Here is a 23,911-nt window from a genome sequence, read left to right on the forward strand (position 1 = left end):
CTCTGCCCTCCAACACCTGATCTTAAGCTTGAGATTTTCTCCTGGACCCAGGCAACCCAAATTCCAGTGCTAATACTTGTTAGGGACCCTGAAGCCTGTTCCAGCTTTCACCACTATCAGGAGCCCAGGAGTCCAGCTTGCTCTTCTCCCAATACCTAACTCTCTCCTTCACCCAGACATGAGAACTCAAGACTGGACTCCAAACACCCCATCCCCAGTGATCCCAGACCCTCAGTACCCACCTGCCTGGGATCCTGGAGACCTCTTCTCCTACCTGGAGAAACTTTTCACATTCACACCTCAATTCCTTGCCTGTCTGGCCAATTTCTAAACATAACTGACCCTCTCTTTGGAAACCAGGGACATAATCTCTGGGTCTCTGGGAAGTAAGCAGGGGAGAGAAGAGGGCTTAGAGGGAGGACGGGGGATTCCCTTGGAACCTGCCCTAATCCCCTCCCTTCTGACCCCACCCCGCGCTCTACTTCCAACAAAGCAATGACCTTTGGCCTCTGCTGCAGCCAGGCAACCCTACTACAGGGGTTCTAAATTGGAAGAACGTGCAAGTGTTCCTTAAAGGGACCTTCGAGGGGCCTCGTCGCAAGCTCTTTTCTCTCTTACATAAGAAAGTTATAATGTGACCTGTGCCAGCTACTATCGATCTGTAATTTACAGCCACGTCCAGGCGAGAAAATAAATGAGAAAACTACAACTTCCATGAGCCAAAGAGGCCAAGATGCCCGCGGAAGTAGACTTATTTTGCCCCGGTCGAGAGGGAGTTGTAGTTCTCTTTGAAAGTCTCCGTTCTTTCTCCTAAAAAGCAGGATATGTGGCGTCAAAAGGTAGGGCTTCCAAGAAAGGAGGATAGGCTTTCGAGAAAAGGCCAGCGACTTCGACAAGGGGCGGAGCCGCTAGACAGAGGCCCGAGGAACCTGGAGTCAGCGTGGACCAATCAGGCTGCTGAGATCGGGTCCTAAGCGGGAAAGTGGGCGTGGCCTAGGGGGGAAAACACCAAGAAAGCTCCGGAGGTCCTATGCCAGGAAGACGCCCTCTGCGGTGAAGGAGAGGTAAGGGGCTGGAGGGTCCTAGACTCTTCGGTCCTGGGAAGAAGGGAGGCGGGGGACCGGAGGGCTGGAAAACTGGATCTCGGGGGAGGACCCCGGTACCTCTAGGTCCTGGGAGAAGAGGAGGCTGGGGCCTCGACCTTTGGGTTTAGGCAAAGAGGGGGTCGAGATCCCGGATTCCTGAGTCTAAGCGAAGAGGATGCTGGAAGCCAGGACTCCTGGGTCTGAGGAAGGAAAGGCTGGAGGCTCAGACTCCTAGGTCCGGATAACTAAACGCTTGGGATCTTGATTCTTGGAAGGGGGCGGGGAGCGGCGCTGGAAGTCCAGACTTCTGGGTCCAGGGGAGGAGGAGTCTTGGGACAGACATATTCCACCTCTCCGCCCCCCACAGACCCCGCCGCCATGCCTCCCTCTGGGCCCCGTGCAGCCCTCTTCCTTCTGCCATCTCTACTGCTGCTGCGCGCTGTTCTGGCCGTGCCCCTGGAGCGGGGGGCGCCCAAGGAGGAGAATCCCGCGACCGAGAGCCCTGTGAGTGGCCCTGCCCTGCTTGCCAGCCATGTGTTTACAGTGGTACTACAGTTCCCGCTCCCCCGTGGCCCCTGGGTGGCTACGGATGTGGCTTGCAGTTTGCCTGCCATTCTTTGCAGTCCCAGGGCTTTGACGTGGTGAAAAACTTGAGGGCGTGTGTGTGTGTGTGTGTGTCTGTCTGTCTGTCTGTCAGATTTTAAGTCTCTCTCTGACTATGACGTATGGGGAATCAGGTCAGATTTTAGATAGAAAATCTGCATCCCGCCCCCGGGCCCCTGCCCCCCACCCCACACACACCTAAATCTCTCTGCTCCTTTAAGACGCCCTCCCCTCAAGAAGGAAGCTGGGAAAAAAAAAAAAAAAAAGATTTCCCAGTAGCACGCTGAGCTGGTGATGTTAGCTAAGTGGGGTGTTCTCACTTCAGGGAGCTCATGGGAGTTGTAGTTTAAAGTATGATGGGCATGGGGCATGGAAAATGCTCATTTATTCCAGTGCGTGTCTGTCAAACACTATGAAACCTATGGTCTTAGGGAATTTGGAACTTTAAAAGATCCTCAAGGCCAGAGCCCTGATTCGTGGCCCGAATCCTACAGCTTCCACTAGGAATGGACACGTTGCTGTCTCTGGAACAGATCATTCCGAGTTCCTGTGTGTGGTGTGGCAGGTCCCCACCCAGCAGCTGAGACCTTTGCCTTGTGAATTCTCTGCAGATACAGAAGTGCAGCTTGAGTTCCCTTTCCCTTAGTTCATTTAGAGCAAGCCCCCTGCCCTCTCAGACCAGCCTAGCTCACTGGAAAGGCTGGGGCTGCTAAGCATGGACCACCAGCGATGATAGTCAGGGAGGAAGGAGGGATCATTTGAACTGAGATCTGACAGCCTGGGCAACGGCTGTATGGTGGAGGAGAGCAGAGTGAGTAGAAGGACGCAGAGGAAGCCAGTGTGGCTTGAGACAGAGTGAGAGAAGGGGAGACGAGGTCAGAGATGGGCTGGGGCAAATCACACGGGGCCTTGTGGACCATGGTGGAGACTTTACTGAGGTGAATAGAAGGTTATAAATGGCGATGACAGCAGTCATAATAACACTGACAGCTCCTACTAAGTGCTGAAGGCAAAAAGAGAAGGGGGCGGCAGAGGATGAGATGATTAGATAGTATCACCAACTTAATGAACATGAGTTTGAGCAAACTCCAGGAGATAGTGAAGGACAGAGAAGCCTGGCATGCTGCAGTCCATGGGGTCACAAAGAGTCAGACAGGACTGAGCAACTGATCAACAACTAAGCTCTGAGTTAAATATTTAGCGATATTAACTCCTCTAATCCTCATAACAGCGCCTATGAGGTAGGTATTCCTTAACCTTACTTTACAGGTGAGGAAACAGAGGCACAGAGTTAAGTATCTTGACCAAGGACTAAGGTTGCAAGACTTGGCAAAAAAAGGATTTGCTCAGTTAAAATTGAGTTTCACATACACAGTGAATAATTATTAATATAAATGCCCTCCATGAAGTATCCATATTCTGAAAGTTATTTGTTGTTTTAGCTGAAATTGAAATGTAAGAAGGCATCCTAGCAGTTCCACTAGTCATTACATAGCTAGTCATTGGCAGATTTGGGATTTAGCCTACTCTGTGTGGTTGAATGATGGCCCCCAAAGATGTCCATGCCCAGAATCTGTGAATATATGGCAAAAGAGTGTTTGCGGGTGTGATTGAGTTAGGTGGAGAAGTAATCCTGTATTGTTTGTTTTGTTTACAGAGTATGACTTTACTTTTATGAAACAAACAAAAAAAAAACCTTGTATCTGAATACATATGTCTAGTTGCTGGCATACACAAGGGAGTATCCATGTGCAGAAAGACTTGCAAAAACATTCCATGCTGCAAACTTTGTTTTTCTCCTTGACACTTTTCACTTTCTTTTTCACAGTTCTGTATACTGTAGTATTTTGTTGTTGAGTTACTAAGTCCTGTCCGACTCCTTGCGACCCTACGGACTGGATCCCGCCAGGCTCTTCTGTCTGTGGGATTTCCCAGGCAAGGATACTGGAGTGGGTTGGCTATTTCCTTCTCTATGTCCTGTACTGTTCAGATGGGCCCAGTGTAACCACAATGGTCCTCTAGAAGAGTGAGGCAAGAAGGTCAGTGTCAGAGGCGATGTGATGATGTAAGCAGAGGTCAGAGTGAGGCAAGGCCATAAGCCAAGGAATGCAGGCAGCCTCTGCTACTGCTGCTGCTAAGTCGCTTCAGTCATGTCCGACTCTGTGCGACCCCATAGACGGCAGCCCACCAGGCCCTGCCATCCCTGGGATTCTCCAGGCAAGAACACTGGAGTGGGTTGCCATTTCCTCCTCCAATGCATGAAACTGAAAAGTGAAAGTGAAGTCACTCAGTCATGTCCGACTCTGTGTGACCCCATAGACGGAAGCCCACCAGGCTCCCCCGTCCCTGGGATTCTCCAGGCAAGAACACTGGAATGGGTTGCCATTTCCTTCTCCAAAGCATGAAAGTGAAAAGTGAAAGTGAAGTCGCTCAGTTGTGTCCGACTCTTCGAGACCCCATGGACTGCAGCCTACCAGGCTCCTCCATCCATGGGATTTCCCACGCAAGAGTGCTGGAGTGGGGTGCCATTGCCTTCTCCAGCAGGCAGCCTCTAGATGTTGGAAAAAGCAAGGAAGCAGATTGTTCCCTCAAGTCTGCAGAATAAGCCCAGTCCTGCTGAACCGGTTTGGACTTGTGACTTCCAGAATTCTGTAAAAGAATAAATTTTTATGGCTCTAAGTTGCTTAGTTTGTGATACTTGTTAGAGCAGCAATAGGAAGCTGTTACACCCATAGCTGGGCAATCTCTTCCCATTTATTTTTCTCAACACATGTAATGATTGCTACGGTAGACTGAGTTTCTTCTAAAGCCTTACTATGTGTCAGGCTTTTTATCTCATCATTTTTCACTACAGTTCTGAGAAGTAGGGAATTTTATTGTCTGTGGAAGAGTGAGACCCTGGAAAAGAAAAGTGGCAGGGCTAGGACTAGGAGCCTGGGGATTTTTGTCAGTCTTTTTTTTTTGGCCTTGCCATGAGGCATGTGGGATCTTAGTTCCCCGACCAAGGATTGAACCTGCGCCCCCTGCATTGGAAGTGCAAAGTCTTAACCACTGGACCATGAGGGAAGTTCTGATTTTTGTCTGTCTTGTTCACTGGCTGTGTTCTCTTGAACAGTGCCTGGGAAATGGTAGGGGCTGAGTGAATGCTTATCGAATGAATGACGGCTTCACTGCTTGCCAATAAATTGCAGTATGTCCACTCTGGGGGCAGTATTGGGCTTGGTGTTTACCCATGTGATTTTAATTTCATCTCCAGCACAGACAGATCTAAGAGGAGGTGAGAGCTGAGGCCCATAGGGTCGGGTAATTTGGGATTACAGAGCAACCGAGGTCACTGGCTCCAGAGCCTGTGTCCCATGGGGCAGATCTCCTGCTCAGGGCTGTGGGGTGGTCTCTGGGTCCTATCTGCAGGGCAGAACCAGAGAGAGGCCCAGGGCTGGCACTGCTACGTTCATCTTTGTTGCCCTAGGACACAGGCCTGTACTATCACCGGTACCTCCAGGAAGTCATCAATGTGCTGGAGACTGATGGGCACTTCCGGGAAAAGCTGCAGGCCGCCAATGCCGAGGACATCAAGGTGCGCTGTGGCTGGTTTCGAGTGCGCTGGGCAGGGATGAGGGGATGCGTGCTCAGAGGGCAGAGTCTGAGCCTGCGGAAGAAGTCGCTTCTCCAGGTCGCACAGCTGAGAAAGGATCTGGGCGGGGAAGACAGAATGTGTGGTTAAGTGTGGATATGGGTGGCCCATGGCTTCCAGTATCAGCTCTACCAGCTGTGTGGCCTCCCTGCGCTGTGCCTCAGCTTTCCCATCTGTAAAGTGGGGTGATGACAGGACTATCTGATGTGTAAAAGATGTGGACCTGCACAGTGGCTGTCCTCAGTCTGTACCCTGAAAGGGCTGGTTCTGTGAGTTCGCAGCAAAGTGCTGTCCACACAGGAAGAATTCAAAACACAGGAGATGCTGCCATCACACACATCTCCTCTAACTCTCACCTTAAGCCTCCAGAGGAGCTGGGATTCTCCCCATTTTACAGAGGCGGACCCTGAGGTCCTGGTAGCAGTGTTTGTCCTTCCAGGAGGCCTGGGTCTCGGTCCCTGGACTGACTGAGCCCTGAGCCCATACCCTGCCCCATCCCCTAACCCCTAAGCAGAGTCTCTTGAAAAGAATGCGCGCACACACGCGCACACACACACACACACACACACACACACACACACACGGCTGCCTGCCTCGTTCCTCGCCCTACCCCAAACTCCTTGACCGAGGACTGATGAGGAGGGCAGCCCTGCTCCCCGCAAACCTCCAAGCATCCCTGGGGTTCTCATCTGTCCCCACTCACCTGGACCCCCCGACAATGGATGGGTGGAACCAGAGATCAATGAGCCCAGCCCGTCCCGCTGCCTAGCCAGAGAAACAGCAGTTCTGGAGCCTACCTAGCTTGTTCAAGGTCATACAAGTGCAAAATAACGTCAGAAACGCTGCCACGTAGGCAGGCGGGTTTTGGAGTGGTATGGTGCTGGGTTCCAATCCCAGCCCCTCCCCTCACGCTCTTCTGAGGAAGTGGACGCACCCCTCTGTGCCTTTCCCCCCACCCCCAGAAAAAGACAGGCTCACGCAGCACTTTCTCTGTTTCAGGGACGGGAGTGGGGGGTGTCGTGTGAATCAGCCCTCGCTAAATGTCGATCCTGTTTTGGGGGCTCTGGGGCACCCCAGGAAGGCATCAGAAAGCTTGCAGAAGGCTCCAGAGAAGGCGGCTTGACCAGTGTCCCCTCTCTCCTGGGCAGAGTGGGAAGCTGAGCCGGGAGCTGGACTTCGTCAGCCACCACGTCCGTACCAAGCTGGACGAGCTCAAGCGGCAGGAGGTGTCTAGGCTGAGGATGCTGCTCAAGGCCAAGATGGACGCCCAGCAGGAGCCCAGTGAGCGTGGCGCGGTGGGCGGGGCCGGCGGCACGGTGGGCGGGGCCGGCGGCCTCCCTCCCCTGCGTCTAAGTGATTTGGGCTGGGGGCGCCTTCGGGGCCTCCTTCTCAAGGCCTTTGTAAAATCTGTGTAGAAGATTGATCAAATTTTCTTCCTACCACAATGTACTTAAAAATTTTTTTTCTTTTAATTTATTTATTTGGCTGTGCTGGGTCTTCCTTGCTGGGCAGACCACCAGTGAAAGAGCAAGGGCTACTCTCTAGTTGCCGTGCAGGGGCTTCTCTTGTGGTGGAGCACGGGCTCCAGGCGCAGTGGGCTTCCGTAGTTGCGGCTCCCCGGCTCTAGAGCACAGGCTCGATAGTTGCAGCGATCAGGCTCAGTTGCTCCAAGGCATGTGAGGTCTTCCCAGACCAGGGATTGAACCTGTGTCTCCTGCATTAGCAGGCAGATTCTTCACCACTGAACCACGAGGGAGGCCCCCAGATTTTCCATTTTTATAAGGACTCCTGTCATATGGGATTAGGGCTCACCCTCATGACCTCATTTTAAGTTGATCACCTCTAAAACCCTGTCTCCAAATAAGTTCTGCGATACTGGGGGTCAGGATTTGAACCCCTGTGTGAATGTGGGGGCAAGGCAGTTCAACCCATAAGGAGGCTGAGTATCATGTGCTCTGAAGCCCAGCTAATCTTCATTCTGCCTCTTCTTAGATGGTGACCTAGATGTCCCTTCCCCTCTCTGAGCCTGTTTCCACAACCATAAAGTGAGATAATGGCAGAACCTATGTGAGACTTTTGTGAAAAGTAAATGCATTAATATATTTAATGTGTTTAGGGAGCAGGGCCTGGCATATAATATGTATTTGACACATGTTGGTTATTATCATTTTCAGCATCAGACTCAATTGTGTTCATTGCCTCCTCCAGGAAGCCTTCCCTGATTGCTCCAGGCCCATTCATGCTGTCCTCTGTGACATCCTTCCATGCCCTCTGTGACCTCCTTTAGAGCCCATCCAGTCCAGGATAGGGATTTTGGAAGAAGGAACATTCCATGAGTTCATGCTTTCCCCCCACTCTTCCCTCTCATCCAGACATACAGTTGGATCACCTGAACCTCCTGAAGCAGTTTGAACACCTGGACCCTCAGAATCAGCACACATTCGAGGCCCGGGACCTAGAGCTGTTGATCCAGACGGTAACTTACAGGGGACCTGAAGGCAGAGGACTGCCCCCAGGGGAAGAAGGGGACGGAGCCCAGGACTGAGCCTGCTCACCCCTGCCTGGTGTTCTCACAGGCCAGCAGGCTGCAGAGGGCTGGTTGTGCCTAAACGCCTTCCCCAGATTCTCTACAGGAAAGCAGAGTTGGGGGGTGGGGGGAGTTGGCTTCACTCACACCTGGATTCAGATCTCTCCCCTCTCTCCTCTGTGTCCTTGTTGTAGGCAAAATAACGGCCCCTTGAAAGACGTTACCTGTTCACTATATGACCTGATGCGGCAAAAGGGCCTGTGCATATGTGATTAAGCCAAGGATCTTGAGATGGGGGATGAACCTGAGTTATCCTGGTGGGCCCTTAGTGTCATCAAAAGGGTCCTTATAGGGTTCTCTGGCATCCTAGTTTAGGATTCCAGGCTTTCACTGTAAGGGCCCAGGTTTCATCCCTGGTCAGGGAACTGAGATCCTGCCAAGTGTGTTGCGTGGCAAAGAAACAAAGAAATTGAGTTTACTTCTGGATGTTCCCTGGGGGTCCAGTGGTTAGGATTCTGAGCTTTCACTGCTGAGGGTGCAGGTTCATTTCCCTGATCAGGGCAGCCAAGAAAAAAAGGTCTTTGTAAAAGCTGGAAAAAGCAAAGAGGATTCTCTCCTAGAATCTCCGGAGGGAGCACGGCTTTGCCAGCACTGTAATTGCAGCCCACTGAAGCTAATTTCAGACTCCAGCCTCCATACTGTAAGATGATAAGTGTGTGTTTTTTAAGCCACAAAATTGGCAGTAATTTGTTAGACTAGCCCAGCAACTAAATAGTCCTCATGTGAGAAGTGGGATCCACAACCGTGCCTCGTGTGCAAAGCCAAGTGTGGGGCTGGGGAGTGGCCAGGGATACTCAGGCCTGCCCCCGCCTCTGCCTCTCCCTGGCTCACAGCCCTGCTGAAGCTGCCCAGCACCCCCTGGACAGAACCCACTCCCTTCCTCCTAGCCTGAACCTGAGCCTGCTTTCCTGGCTGATTGGAGCGCCATCTAGTGGCTGTAAAGCTAATAGCAGTCATTTGATTGGGTCCATGCCTGACCTCTGTCCCTGAGGGATGTTTCTGCCGCTTCTTTCCAAAACATTCCTCCAGCCCCACTGTCATTCTCCTGGTCTCAACCCCTATCATATTGAGAAATAGGCTTCTTGCTTCTGCCTTTCACGCATGCCAGCAGGGTTTCTCGGCACTTTTGGCATTTGGGGCTGAATAATTTGTTGTGGGGCTGTTTGTGCATTGTGTGGTGTTTAGCAGCATCCCTGGCCTCTACCCACTAGATGCCAATAGACCTCCCCCAGCTGTGACCAACAATATCTGCACACATTGACAGCTGTCCCCTGGGGACCGCAGTCAGCCCAGGTTGAGAACCTCTGTCTGTTCCCCACACAACAGCTGTATTGGCTTTCTATTGCTGCCATATTACAAATTACCACAGACTCATGCCTTAAAACAACACAAAGGTTTCTCTCACAGTTCTGGAGGACGGAAGTCCAAAATCAGTATCACTGGGCCAAAACCAAAGTTTCTTTAGAGGCATCTGCTCCTTTCTACTTCTAGCTGCTGGGGGTTGCCAGCATTCCTTAGCTTGTAGACACCTCACTCCAGTCTCTGCTTCTACCATCACATGGCATTCTCTCTGTCTCTCTCTGTGTCCTCTCTGTAGACACTAGTCCTTAGAATTAGGGTCTACCCTCATCCAGCAGGACCTCATCTTACCTAATTAGATCTTCAAAGATCCTGTTTCAAAGAAGTCACATTCTGCAGTTCTGTTCACGTGAATTCTGAGGTGGGGGAGGGGGGACCCTGGACCACCCACTATGTATTGTTATCTCCAATTTCCAGAGGCAGAAACAGAGGCACAGAGAGAATGAGTGACTTGCCCCACGTCATACAGCGACTGGGACTTGCTCACATAACAGAGCCTAGATTTGAACCCTGGACAGAATAATTAGAGCCCTCATGTTCTTTACCCTCTTAACTGTACTGCTTTCCATTGTAAGCCACCTCCTGAGCTATTCCTTATTATTTATTCCTCCAAGATCTTGAGATTGTGGAGGACTTGAAACAGGTGAGTTAATGTTGCTATTGTGTAACCATCCTCATCTTTTTTTGAGCAAAGAAGGGAGGCTCTGTGTTATGGGGCAAGAAGTGACATTGGGACCTAAGACCCAGCACAGGTGGAAGCAGGCGGCGGGGGGTGGGGTGTCCAGATTCAGAGCCAAAGGCCTGGCTATTCAGAGGTTGGAATTAGGAACTGGGTATAGAGGTGAGGTGGGAATGACCAGCTGCCTTTCCCCAGGCTACTCGGGACCTGGCCCAGTACGACGCAGCCCATCATGAAGAGTTCAAACGCTACGAAATGCTCAAGGAACATGAGAGACGCCGTTATCTGGAGTCCCTGGGGGAAGAGCAGCGGAAGGAGGCGGAGAGGAAGTTGGAAGAGCAACAGCGCCGGCACCGAGAACACCCCAAAGTTAATGTGCCTGTAAGAACCCCCATTTATGCCCAGCCCCCACCATGTCCAACTTTCCGAGCTCCACAGGAAAGCAGCTGAAAAATTATAACTCCCAGCAGACCTTAAGGCAGAGCTCCCTTTTAATGTGCCTAGCTACCTCCAGGGGCTGCTGGGAGTTGTAGTTTTTTTGTTTGAGGGGTAAGACATTCGAGGGATGGGGGTAAATGGTTCTCTCTAGCTTCATCCTGTGGGACCCAGCCTTCTTGCTCATGAGCCCCTGGCTCTCCCTTCCACAGGGCAGCCAAGCCCAGCTGAAGGAGGTATGGGAGGAACTGGATGGATTGGACCCCAACAGGTTTAACCCCAAGACCTTCTTCATACTGCATGGTAAGGTGGGGAGGGAGTCCAGGACCCAGGCTAACACTGAGGTCTGACCTGTCTGGGGCCTGAATGCTGGAAAGGGGTCTCCCTTATGTCATGGGGCTTAAGAATGCTGAGCCCCTCTCCCCTGGTGGTCAGAAAGACCCTGTCACTCCCTGTTGTTGGGGCCAAGATCCTGCATACAAGAGCTGGTCCTTTCTTCTGAGGTACACCAGACTTCTGGGTTGTAAGGACTGATCAGTATCCCTAACAGAGCAAACCAGGCTTGGCTAGGTATGGACCACCCCCGGCCCCCGCCCTACTTCATGGCAGTACAGAAGCCCTGGTCCCCCTGGGGGTCCTATTGCTAAGGCGGGGTGTTGGGGGGTGGGGGTGCTGAGCTCTAGTTACTGGGCCTCCAAGGAGCCAGGAAGCCCCTTCTGCATGCAAATTCAGGGGCATATTCCCCTTCATCCTCCTGCCTGGAAACATCACCTCTGTATCCAGCCTCAAATTCCAAAACCTCCAAATGACAGGAATTTGACTCTAAATCTGGCCCGTGCTGGGTCTTATATCCTGACGTCACTTTTTTTTTTTTTAACTGTGCCCTGAGGCTTGCAGGATCTTAGTTCCCTGACCAGGGATTGAACCAGGGGCCCTTGGCAGTGAAAGCGCAGAGTCCTAACCACAGGATGACCAGGGAATCCCCCTGATGTCACTTCTTGCCAGGCCCCCTCAGGTGTGCCCAGGATCCCCACGCAAAAGCTATAGCCTGTCACCAGAGCTTAGCAGGGTCTGATTCATTTATTCAACAAAGGTTTGCTAAGTGACCTCTTAAGGACTGAGTTTCATGGAGACCCTGTGGGTACAGATGTGAACAAAAGAAAGCCTCCCTGCCGTCACAGAGCCTGTGACCAGGCAAATACTCTATTTCAGTGAATCAAAGTGACCTTGGAGTATAAGACACACTCGAATTTTATACAAACTGCCCTTTAAACTGACACACCCTCAATGATAAGATACCTCCCAATTTCATGCATGATAAAATATGGGGAGCAAAAAAAGTACATTTTTAGAGTTGGTGAAGTTGGTTCTATTGTAGATGATCAGAGAGTCACATGTACCATGGAAACAACGACATCGGAATTTAGGGTCTACAGTGATGATTTTTAGATAACTTGGTCTGGAAAGGTGTTTACTAGATAAGCATTGTCCAGCAGAGCTTTCTCTGCTGATGGAAATGTTCCACGCCTGTGTTGTCCAAGACAGCAGCCGCCAGCCCAATTGCTTTTTTTTTTTTTTTCCATACCACACAGAGTACGGGATCCTAGTTCCCCAACCAGGGATTGAACCTGTGCCCCCTGCAGTAGAAGCATAGAGTCTTAACCACTGGATCACCAGCGAAGTCTTTTTTGAAATGAATGAGGAAGTTTATTAACCCAGCATCCTTTGTTCTTTTCTTTTTAAATTCATTTTTATTGGCGCATAGTTGATTTACAGTGTTGTGCTAATTTCTGCTGTACAGCAAAGTGACTCAGTTTCAGCTTTTTTTTTTAGCTTATTTTTTTAAGCTACTTTTCCCACGTAGATCATTAGAGAGTATTGAGTAGAGTTCCCTGTGCCATACAATCGGTTCTTATTAGTTCCCATGTGTTCCATTAGTTCCCATGGCTATTAATTAAGGACTTGAAATGTGGGTTTTACAACTAAGAAACAGTATAGTGGTGGGGGTGTGCAGTTAAATTTTTAAAATTTTGTAATTGTAGTAAAATACACTTGACATAAAATCTACGATCTTAGCCATTTTTAAACGTACATTTCAATAGGGTTAAGTACACTCACATTGTTATGCAAGTGTTTTCATCCTTGCAAAAACTGAAGCTCTATGTTAATCATCAGTTCCGCATGACCTTTCCCCCAGCCCCTAGTTACTTCTGTTTTCTTTTCTCTATGATTTTTGACTCTTAACTACTTCATAGAAGTGGAATTGTACAGCATTTGTCTTCTTTGTGACTGGCTTATTTCCCTTAGCATAATGTCAAGGAAATGAATTTTTCATTGTATGTGATTGTTGCTCATTGAAATTTCATTTGCCCCGTGTAGCTAGCAGCCACTGGATGGCACAGCACAGCTCAAGAGAGATGACATTTGAACCAAGACCTCAGTGAAGTGAGGGGTTGAGTCTCACAGATACGTGTCTAAATTGGGGACACAGCAAACACAGGCCGGGGAGAATGAACTTGGTGGGTTTCCCAAGGTCACTGGAACAGAATGCTGGAAGAGAAGAATGATGAGAAATGGAATTCCCTGGCAATCCAGGGGTTAGGACTCCGAGCTTTTACTTAGTTCCCCTAGTCGGGGAACTAAGATCCCACCTGCTGAGTGACTCAACCAAAAGAAAAGAATGATAGGAAAGACTGTTGGGGGGATAAGAGCAGTTCTACAGTCAGAGTGAGAAAGCTGGATTTTATTCTGTCTTGAGTGAGACACTGAAACGGATTTTGAGCAGAGGAACTGACCTCACCTGTCAAGTGTTAACAGGATTCATCTGAGTGCTGGGTGCTGTGTCAAGGACAGGCTGTAGGGGTCGAGGGTCAAAACCAGGATCCAAGTCAGAAGTCATGAGATGCTGATGGCTGGACCATGGAAGTAGGAAAGAGTGATAGGATTCTGGATTCATCTTGAAGGTCAAGCTGGTAGGACTCAGAGATGGACTGGATGAGGACTGTAATGGAACAAGAGAGTCAAGGGTGACTCTGAGGTTTTTGGCCTGAGCAACTGGAAGGAATGGGAGAGAAAAGCAAACAAGATTGGGAGCTGGGTCTGTTCACATCAAGTTAAGAGATGTCTGTTAGACATTTAGGTGGCGATGGAGAGTAGGCAGTGGGGTATTCAAGTGTGGAGGCAGCTCATGGATGGCATTAAAGTGAGGGAAATCCATCTAAGGAAGTCTGGGCCAATTGAACTTTCCTTATGATGGCTAACGTTCTGTGTGCTGCCCAATATGGCGGCCACTGGCCATTTATGGGTATTGAATGCTTGCCATGTAGCAAGTGGGACTGATAAATTGAAACTTTAATCTTATTTGATACTGATTTAAATTTAAACAGCCCATCTGACTAGTGGCAACCGTAATGGACAAATCTGAATACTTGATAGGAAAGATGACCCTGACCCCTGGGGTACACCAAAGTGTAGAGGTCAGGGAGAGGGCAGGGCCGGCTAAGGAAAATAAGGGCAGCTGGAGAGGAGAGAATGATGTTTTGGGAGCCAAAGGCAGAAAGTCAAGTTAAAGTGCAGGCTAAAGACTAACCATTGGATTTGCAAGATCAGGGTTCCTGGCCACCTCTGTTGGGGCAGTGAGCAAGGCACATATGGCACATTGGCAGGGAGAAGCTTCTCTGGCGATGGGAGTCAGCCCTGGGGTGGTTCTCAGGGAGGTGCCGCTGACATCCCTGGATCCTGGGCAAAGGGGCTGATCCTGTGGCCAGATCACTGGTAGTTAGAGATCAAGTTATTCTGCAAGACAGTGGGCCCACGAATAGTCCCAATGGAGCCTGACCTTCATCTATTCCATTCTTGAGAATGGTTGGGAAAGGGGTGTCCTAACATCAGGTCTGTGGGGCACTGAAGTCTGAAGGCCACCATCCTAACAACCACCCTGCTGTTGCCCGTCCTCTGAGAATAGACCTCGCATCAGCCAGATCTTCTCTAGCAGATCACTTAGGGACTTGACCCACTCTGTGCTTAGTCCCCCAAGAAACCTTGTTGTCTCTTCTTCAGATATCAACAGCGATGGTGTCCTGGATGAGCAGGAGCTAGAGGCCCTCTTCACCAAGGAGGTGTGTCTTGGAGGCCGTGGGTGAAAAGGATGCCCATATCAACCACATGTCCCCTTAGGATCCTCAGGATCCCCTAAGGTGCCCCTGGATGTGGGTTCAGGGTGAAAACTACAACTCCCAGCAGTCCCTTGGGCAAAAAGAGGCTGCCAGGAGTGGCAGGGTACCCCAAAGACTGATGGGAGTTGAAGTTTGCTGTGTCTGTGTGTGGGGCGGGGTGGGGGGGCGGTGGTTAGGTTAGCCTGGGAAGGAGCATAACCCTGGACCTCTCAGTACATCCTGCCTTTCACTTGACCCTTGCAGCTGGAGAAGGTGTACGACCCAAAGAATGAGGACGATGACATGCGGGAGATGGAGGAGGAGCGGCTGCGCATGCGCGAGCACGTGATGAAGAATGTGAGTGCAGGGACCTGGGTCGTGGGCGGGGGTGAGATAGGTAGGTGGAGGAGGTCCTGCTCCGTTGCTTACCCTTACCTGGCTCCCCAGGTGGACACCAACCAGGACCGCCTCGTGACCCTGGAGGAGTTCCTCGCATCCACGCAGAGGAAGGAGTTCGGGGACACCGGGGAGGGCTGGGAGGTGAGGACATGGGTGATACTCTGGGTCCTGACTATCCCTCTCTCACAGACCTAACCCTTCCTTCAGGGTCTTTGGCCACTTCTGTTTCTCTCTGGGCCTCCCACCCTCAGCTCTCTGTTCCCCCAACCCCCTGGAATTTCTCTCCCCCCAACTCTGGCCTTTATCCTCTTTCCCTAGTTCTGGCTTAGGTCTCTCCATCCACACGCCTGGCCCAGGCCTCCCCATCTTCCCTGAACCTCCTCCATCAGCAGGGCAAGGCTGGAGTCCCCCTGCCGATGGCCCCTGTTCTCACCCTGCAGACGGTAGAGATGCACCCTGCCTACACGGAGGAGGAGCTGAGGCGTTTTGAGGAGGAGCTGGCTGCCCGGGAGGCAGAGCTCAATGCCAAGGCCCAGCGCCTCAGCCAGGAAACCGAGGCTCTGGGGCGCTCCCAGGGCCGCCTGGAGGCCCAGAAGAGAGAGCTGCAGCAGGTGACTGGCCAGGGAAATGGATCCATTCTCTGATTCCCTGGTGGCCTTTGTCCTGGTGTGTCCACAAGTGGGGAAGGCCTGGGGCCACTATGTTAATCACTGGTAGATCCATGGGTGGCAGCCGCCGCCATCTTGAGTAAGGGCAGACATTGTTCTCATCCCTGGCTGCTGCGCAGCTGCCATGTTGGATAAGGGCAGTGAGGTTGTAAGCAGGAAAGGAGGGGAAGGCCAAAGAGGGAGGAAGCGGCTTCCCTGTCCCAAGGTGTGACACAAGCCATGACAGGTAAGGGAGAACTGGATCTTTAACTAGTATTAAGTCCAACTCTCAGTGAGAGAGGAAAACTGAAGGCCCTAGAGAAAGGACTGGTCCATGACCACACAGCAGGTTGCCATGGAGACTCAGCATGCTACCGTCTTGCCTCTGTGATCTCCCCCACCCGCTGCAGGCCGTTCTGCAAATGGAACAGAGGAAACAGCAGCAGCAAAGCCACAACAACCCAGCCCCCGGCCCCGAGGGACAGCTCAAGTTCCACCCGGACACAGGTGCTGGCCCGCTGGGCCCAGGGGCCAGGGAGGGAGCTGGGGCCCCAGACTTCCGTGTCTGAGGGAGGAGGGGCTGCGATGTCTAGCCCTGCCATGTTCTCCCTCCGTTTTCAGATGATGTACCCGTCCCAGCTCCAGCTGGTGACCAGAAGGATGTGGATGCTTCAGAAAAGAAGGTCCCAGAACAGACCCCTGAGCCTCCCCAGCTGGATTCACAGCACCTGTGATCATTCCAGGACCCCAACACTCAGGGTTCCTCCCAAGGCTGATGGGAGGGGGGTGGAGTGTCACAATCAACCTCCTCTGGGGACCCGGCCACACTTGTGGCCTCCTGCGGGAGGGGGAACAGGCTGGCTGTTTCCTTCTCATACTGCTGCCCGGGCCCTGTATCTGCCACCTCAGTCTCCACAGCCTTCCAGTCTGTGGTCCCCTCTTTCTGTTCCCCTCCAAGGGACTTGCCTTCTCGTATCCAGTTGAGTGCTCACTGGCCTCAGCTTCACTGAGGGAAGCCCCCTCCTTCCAGGGAGGGTCTGCTCACACCTGCCTTTCTAGTTGGTTTGGCCTTGACGCCCAGGTTGTGGCCACTCCAGCATCCCGCATCCCCACAGCTGCTGAAATCCTGCCTGCTGCTCTGGGCCCAGCTTCCGCTGGTCTGTGGGGCTTCAGTGGCCCCTCAACACCTTTCTCTACATTTTGTGGGACTGGCGATGCCTCAAAGATAGTGTCTCCCCCACAGCTGGGTGTGAGGGCCAGAAGAGTCCTCTGCATCGCTGATCAACTCTGATCCCAGGAGCCCTGACTCTCCTGACCCCTGGTTTCCAGCCATCTCAGCCCCCTCCCTGATGTCATGGCTCCTAGCCCCTTCCTTCCACATCCCCAGAAGGATCACAGAACTGACCCCACCCCAGGATTAGGTTCCAGCCCCTCAGCCTTTCTGGCTTTATCTCACACGGCTCCCTGTTCTGCTCTATATGCTGGTTCCATCCAAATACACTTTCTGGAACAAATCCATGCCTCTGTTTCTTTGGAAACCCTGTTTCTTCTGAAACTCCACTTGTGCTTCACCTGCCAAAGCCCTCTTCATTAAGAATCAATTCAAGCATCATTTCTGAGAGGCTCCATCGTGGCATCTTTGTCCTGTCCTGATGGGTCTGCTGCCTACACACATGTGCATACCTTCAGTAGAATCCCTTCAGCCACAAGGACAGAAAACCCAAACCTAGGCTTACACAAGAAAGAAAAGTGTATTATCGCCCCAAACAAGAAGTCTCAAAGTAAAGTGACTCCAAAGCCTTCAGGGAACTAGGTTCTCCCATCTGCTAGCCCTGCTGTGGTAGGTGTGCATGGAAGGTGGGGGGAACCTGTACTCCTCTTGTCCCAAAGTGGCTGCAGCTGCTCTGGATGTCACACCTGTCTGCACTGACAACTGACGAAATTGGCAGAGGCTAAAAATCAGCCTCCTGAGCCCACCCAGAGCCTGTTTACCAGAATGTTACTGAGAATGAGACAGGTCTAGTTTAGCATCCACAAAAAGGAAGAAATGTAAAGGAGGCCCCAGTGATTAAAAATTATCTGTGAGGGTCATTAACAATACATATTCTCAGGATTTCTCTGGTGGCCCAGTTGATAAGAATCTGCCTGCCAATGCAGGGGACTCGGGTTTGATCCCTGGTCTGGGAAGACTTCACATGCTGCAGAGCAACCAAGCCTGAGTACTACAACTACTGAGCCTGTGCTCTAGGGGCTGTGTGCTGCAGCTACTGAAACCTGTGTGCTCTAGAGCCCATACTCCACAAGAAGAGAAGCCACAGCAATGATGAGGCCTCGCAGCACAACAAAGAGTAGCCCCCGATCGCCGCTACTAAAGCCCACACAGCAATGAAAACCCAGTGCAAGCAAAATAATTTAAAAACAAAAAAGCAATACATATTCCCAGATCCTGGAATGTTCAAGGAAGTTTACTGGGAAGATATAGTGCTGCACCCACCCTTCCCTTAGGAACCTCAACAATGACCTTCACAAACTTCAGCCACAGCCTCTCTGCTTCTCTTGGAAAACTGGAAGCTGGGCCTCAGTGACCCCATCTGGAAACTAGGCTTAAAATGGTAGCCACTTTGCAGCATTCTTTGAAGGATCTAATAAGCCTATACATGAGTGGCATTTCCTCTGGCCTGAAATATAAGGTTAGCAAGTAATAGCTGTTATTGGTATTAAGTGGACATGTTTATACAACTAGGGCTTCCCAGGTGGCGCTAGTGGTAAATAATCCACCTGCCAATGCAGGAGAATCGAGTTCAATCCCTGGGTCAGAAAGATCCTCTGGAGGAGGAAATTCTGCCCACTCCTGTGTTCTTGCCTGGAGAATCCCATGGACAGAGAAGCCTGGCAGACTACAGTCCACGGGGCTGAAGAGAGTTGAAAGTGAAAGAGGAGAGTGAAAAAGTTGGCTTAAAGCTCAACATTCAGAAAACTAAGATCATGGCAACAAGGACCTACTGTATAGCACAGGGAGCTATATTCAGTATCTCATGAAGTGAAGCGAAGTGAAAGTCGCTCAGTCGTGTCTGACGTTTTGCGACCCATGAACTATACAGTCCATGGAATTCTCTAGACCAGAATACTGGAGTGGGTAGCTGTTTCCTTTTCCAGGGGATCTTCCCAACCCAGGGCTCGAACCCCAGTCGCCCGCATTGCAGGCAGATTCTTTACCAGCTGAGCCACAAGGGAACTCCCAAAAATACTAGAGTGGGTGGCCTATACCTTCTCCAGTGGATCTTCCTGACCCAGGAATTGAACCTGGGTCTCCTGCATTGCAGGTGGGTTCTTTACCAACTGAGCTATCAGGGAAGCCCCTCATAATAACCTGTAATGAAAAAGAATATATATATATATATACACACACACACATACATATATATTCACATACACAAATATATGTGAATCGTTTTGTGGTACACTTGAAAATAACATTGTAAACCAACTACGCTTCAAAAAAAGCTGTTTTGAAAAAACAAAACATAGTCTAAACTCTCCATCATGTACCTTCCTCACCTTTTTCATGGGCTCTGAGCAGCCACCAGAACTCTCATAGTATAAACCCTAATATTACCAACTGATGGTGGGTAATTTCTTATAGCAACAGATGGAAACGAATGCACAGTAGCTAACAGTCCCGCAACACTTAGAATGTAGCAGGTGCTGTCCCAAACACATTATATATTATAAATAAAATTCATTTCATCCTCACAAAAGCCCTGGGAGGTAACATTCATCACTCCCATTTTACAGATGAGGCTAATAAGAGAAGCCAAGATGCTTGCCTGATGTCCCACAGCTAGTAAGTGGCAGAGTGGGGACTGGAGCCCCAGCAGGCTGGATCCAAAGTTCGCTCTCTGAAGAATGATGAGGGGTTGGTTTGGGCGGGGGGTTGGGGGGTTGGCACAGCATGTACACTCAAAAAATTCTGATGAACAAAAGAGTTAATGTATAAATGCTATTGGTCTCTTCCTAGCACACCATCCACCCAGTCATTGCCTGGCTGACAGTTTCTGTGTGACCTTTAATTTCACAGGTTTTTTTCTAACGTTTGAATATGACGAAGGTCATCATCTCCTTTCCCTGCCCCTTCACACTTCATCACCTGCAGGGTGAGCTCTTTGACCCTTCACAAATGGCCCAATTATTGTCTGTAAATGAATCTTTCATGCGTCCCCTGCACTCCAAGCTCTCAATTCTAACTGGATTCAGCTTTTTTCCTGCATGGGTTGTTTCTTCTGTCTGGAAGGCCATCTCTGTTTCTATACCAGGAAAACCTACGTCAAAATCTTGCAAAATGCAGCACTCCCCAGGCGGTGCAGTGGATGAGTCCACCTGCCAATGCAGGGGTCACTGGTTCGATCCCTGGTCTGGGAGGATTCACATGCCGTGGAGCAACTAAGCCCACGCGCCACAACTGCTAAAGCCCACGTGCTCTGGGCCTGAGAGCCCCAGCTAATGAGCCTCTGTGCTGCAACTACTGAAGCCTGAGCACCTAGAGCCTGTGCTCTGCAACAAGAGAAGTCACTGCAGTGAGAAGCCCGTGAACCACATCTAGAGAGCAGCCCCCATCTCTACAACTCGAGAAAGCCCGCGTGCAGCAGTGAAGACCCAGCACAGCCAGAAATAAGTAAATAAATCAATCCACTCTTTTCAAAAAATCTTTCAAATTGCATTTCAATCATGCCCTCATCTGCCCAGGCTTTCCTGGTCTTCAGGTTCGGCTACGAGTGCCCCCAGCCCCAGCCTCTATACTGCCGAGTGTTCCCACCATTACGACATGTATCATCCGAGATATGCAAAAAAGAAAAGTGGTTGCCTGAGGAGGCCTTACAAACAGCTGAGAAAAGAAGAGAAGCGACAGGCAAAGGATAAAGGGAAAGATATACCCAAATGAATGCAGAGTTCCAGAGAAATATGACAGATAAGAAAGCCTTCTTAAGTGAACAATGCAAGGAAATAGAGGAAAACAATAGAATGGAAAAGACTAGAGCTCTCTTCAAGAAAATTGGAGATACCAAGGGAACATTTCATGCAAAGATGGGCACAAGAAAGGACAGAAATGGTATGGACCTAACAGAAGCAGAAGATATTAAGAAGAGGTGGCAAGAATACACAGAAGAACTGTACAAGAAACTCTTAAAGACTCAGATAAACACGATGGTGTGGTCACTCACCTAGAGGCAGACAGCCTGGAATGTAAAGTCAAGTGGGCCTTAGGAAGCATTACTACAAACAAAGCTAGTGGAGGTGATGGAATTCCAGCTGAGCTATTTCAAATACTAAAGGATGATGCTGTTAAAGTGCTGCACTCAATATGTCAACAAATTTGGAAAATTCAGCTGTGGCCACAGACTGTAAAAGGTTCGCTTTCATTCCAATTCCAAAGAAAGGCAATGCCAAAGAATGTTCAAAATACCATACAATTGTGCTCATTTCACATGCTAGCAAGTTAATGCTCAAAATCCTTCAAGTTAGGCTTCAACAGTATGTGAACTGAGAACTTCCATATGTACAAGCTGGAGTTAGAAAAGACAGAGGAACCAGAAATCAAATTGCCAACATCCACTGGATCTTAGAAAAAGCAAGAGAATTAAAAACAAAACAAAACAAAAAAACACCTGCTTCTTTGACTATACTAAAGCCTTTGACTGTGTAGATCACAACAAACTGTGGGAAATTCTTAAAGAGATGGGAATATCAGACTACCTTACCTGTCTCCTGAGAAACCTGTATGCTGGACTGCTGGGAGCCAGCACGGGAGTGCCCACCCATGACAAAGGTCATGCGGAGAGGCCTGATATGCAAAGGCGAGTCAGGGCTCAAGGGGCCCCCCTGGACCTGCCCGAGCATCTACGCCAAAACCAGAATCTGTTTTACTATTTTATGACTTTCACCAACTCTTCTGACATTAACGGGGGGCTATCCCCGACCACCTTTCTCTGTAAGAAAATCAACTTAAAATTCTAGTTAATATGTCTCCTGGGCATAATAGGAGTGTTTCAATTCAAACCCCTCTGATGACTTTCTAGCTTGCCTGACAGGTTTGTTCGGATTCACAGCCTCCCAACCATGAGAGGCATGGGAAGCTTAAGACATTCTAACAATGCAGAGCTTCTCAGAGAGTTAAAATTGTTAGAATAGAACTAGTAGAGGATTTCTTTGTTGAGCTAATGCTTGCTGCCAAGTTTCCATATCCCTTACCTACTGTGTCCCTGGGAGTGTATTGATTAATATTTTGATGTATAAAAATGTAAGTAGTAGCTTTAATGTTTGTAACCTTGGACCCTTGAGTTAATTCTTTTCTTGTTATAGCCCACCACACTTTTGCCCTATAGGAATGCAACTTCATCTAATGCTTTCAGAGGGTGGCACCTGACTTTAGAATAATCACCTTTAGAGAAAAATAAGTTTTCTGAAGGGTCATAAAATGTTAACAGGCCTCCTGGCCTGAAGATGATGTAAATTACCTAAAACTTTTGCATATGATAAGTTTGCAGAAAGAAAGCTTGGCTTTGATAAGGATCAAGGACTGCTGACCTTGCATGACTCTACCCGCCACCCCCACCCCCACCCCCATTATCCTCTAGGCACAACTTAAGGTATAAAAACTACTTTGGAAGATAAAGTGCGGGCCTTGCTCACCTAAGCTTGGTCTCCGCATGTCATTCTTTCTCTTTCCTTTTCCTATTCAGGCTGATTCCATGGAGCGCAGGGGCTCTCTGCATTCACTTTCCTGCCTGGGCTTCTAAGACCCACTCGAGAAGGTGCCTAAGGTGGAGCACCTCCCGTGATTTGAGAGGGCACCTGTAGCCTACGTGAACAGAGTAAGTCCCATGCTGGGGCTTTATTGCAACAGTTAGAACTGGACATGGAATAACAAACTGGGAAAGGAGTATGTCAAGGCTGTATATTGTCTCCCTGCTTATTTGCACTTCTCTGCCGAGTAAATCAGGCAAAATCACGAACTGGTTGACTTGCAAGCTGGAATCAAGATTGTCAGGAGAAATATCAACAACCTCAGATATGCAGATATCACTCTAATGGCAGAAAGTGAAGAGGAACTAAAGAGGTTCTTGGATGAAGCTCTTTAGTTAAAGAGGAGAGTGAAAAATCTGGCTTAAAACTCAACATTCAAAAAACTAAGATCATGGCATCCTGTTTTGTCACTTCATGGCAAATGAATAGGGGAAAAGTGGAAACCATGGCAGACTTTGTTTTCTTGGGCTCCAAAATCACTGCAGACGGTGACTGCAGCCATGAAATTTTTTTAAAGTAGCTTTCTTCTTGGAAAGAAAGAAAGCTATGACAAAGCTAGACAGCATATTACAAAGCAGGGACATCACTTCGCTGACAAAAGTCTGTATAGTCAAAGCTATGGTTTTTCCAGTAGTCGTGTTTGGATGTAGGAGTTGGACCACAAAGAAGGCTGAGCATTAGAGAACTGATGCTTTTGAATGGTGGTGCTGGAGAAGATTCTTGAGAGTCCCTTGGACTGCAAGGAGATCAAACAAGTCAATCCTACAGGAAATCAACCCTGAATATTCACTGGAAAGCCTGATGCTGAAGCTGAAGCCCCAGTACTTTGGCCACTTGATGTGAAAAGCCGACTCATTGGAAAAGACTGGGTAAGACTGCTGGGTAAGACTGGGTAAATGCTGGGTAAGACTAAGGGCAGGAGGAGAAGGAGGCGACAGCAGATTAAATGTCTATAAGGAAAATTGACGAATTTGTTGTGGGTGAAGTTGGCCAGTCTTTTTATTTATTGCTCACGTTCCTAGCTAAAAATGATCATGGTTTTCTGGGTCTGTTTCTGCGTCTGTAAATAGGGCACAATAGAATCTCACTCGCAGGTCTGTGGTGAGAAATTAGGGATGGGGAAAGGAAAGCACGGAGCTAGGGGCCTTGGACTTCCACGGGCGTTCTATAAATATTAATAGTTAAGAAATATTAGTAAACATTAGTGAATATATTACCTTTGCTATTATTATCCTCTCTCTCCCTCTGAACAGTTCCTAAGGGTACGCGGCTTTCTGAACAAAAGAGGGGTAAGTTCAAAGGCTCGAAGTTGAATGGAAAAGAAAGCGCCTCTCCTTGTGTCACATGGCTAGTCTCTAGGGAAGACGACTATCGAAGTGTTTTTGGTCCATCCCTGTTAGGCGGAGCCTTCGGTGGGTTCTTCCAATGGGGATGCTAGAATTAAATATCCTTTGGGACTGGCAGGGCGCACAGGCGCCGTGGCCAATGAGGAGCGGCGTAAGAGCAATGGAGGCGGGGAATAGGGCCA

At 49.6% G+C, this 23,911-nt stretch overlaps 2 protein-coding genes across 7 annotated transcripts in view; one reads left to right on the forward strand and one right to left on the reverse strand.

Moving 5' to 3' along the window:
• The window catches only part of TULP2 (TUB like protein 2), a 60,399-nt gene that overhangs the window by 7,714 nt on the left and 28,774 nt on the right, over nucleotides 1-23,911 (reverse strand). Inside the window, exons 1-2 of one of the 4 annotated variants that reach the window (XM_059876545.1) lie at nucleotides 13,183-13,431; nucleotides 243-5,382 (exon numbers count right to left, since the gene is read on the reverse strand). The gene's annotated coding sequence lies outside the window, so the exon portion shown is untranslated. 4 annotated transcript variants of the gene reach the window in all.
• NUCB1 (nucleobindin 1) lies at nucleotides 1,031-17,096 on the forward strand. 3 transcript variants are annotated; one of them, XM_024978019.2, is made up of 13 exons: nucleotides 1,031-1,320; nucleotides 1,453-1,589; nucleotides 5,158-5,265; nucleotides 6,471-6,603; nucleotides 7,695-7,798; nucleotides 10,143-10,328; nucleotides 10,595-10,685; nucleotides 14,442-14,500; nucleotides 14,801-14,893; nucleotides 14,984-15,076; nucleotides 15,376-15,546; nucleotides 15,993-16,089; nucleotides 16,204-17,096. In XM_024978019.2, exons 2-13 carry the CDS (start codon nucleotides 1,464-1,466, stop codon nucleotides 16,314-16,316), a joined length of 1,374 nt encoding a protein of 457 aa, XP_024833787.1. In that variant the 5' UTR covers nucleotides 1,031-1,320; nucleotides 1,453-1,463; the 3' UTR covers nucleotides 16,317-17,096.

The sequence above is a fragment of the Bos taurus genome, chromosome 18 (assembly GCF_002263795.3).
Source record: "Bos taurus isolate L1 Dominette 01449 registration number 42190680 breed Hereford chromosome 18, ARS-UCD2.0, whole genome shotgun sequence".
Lineage (NCBI taxonomy): Eukaryota > Metazoa > Chordata > Mammalia > Artiodactyla > Bovidae > Bos > Bos taurus.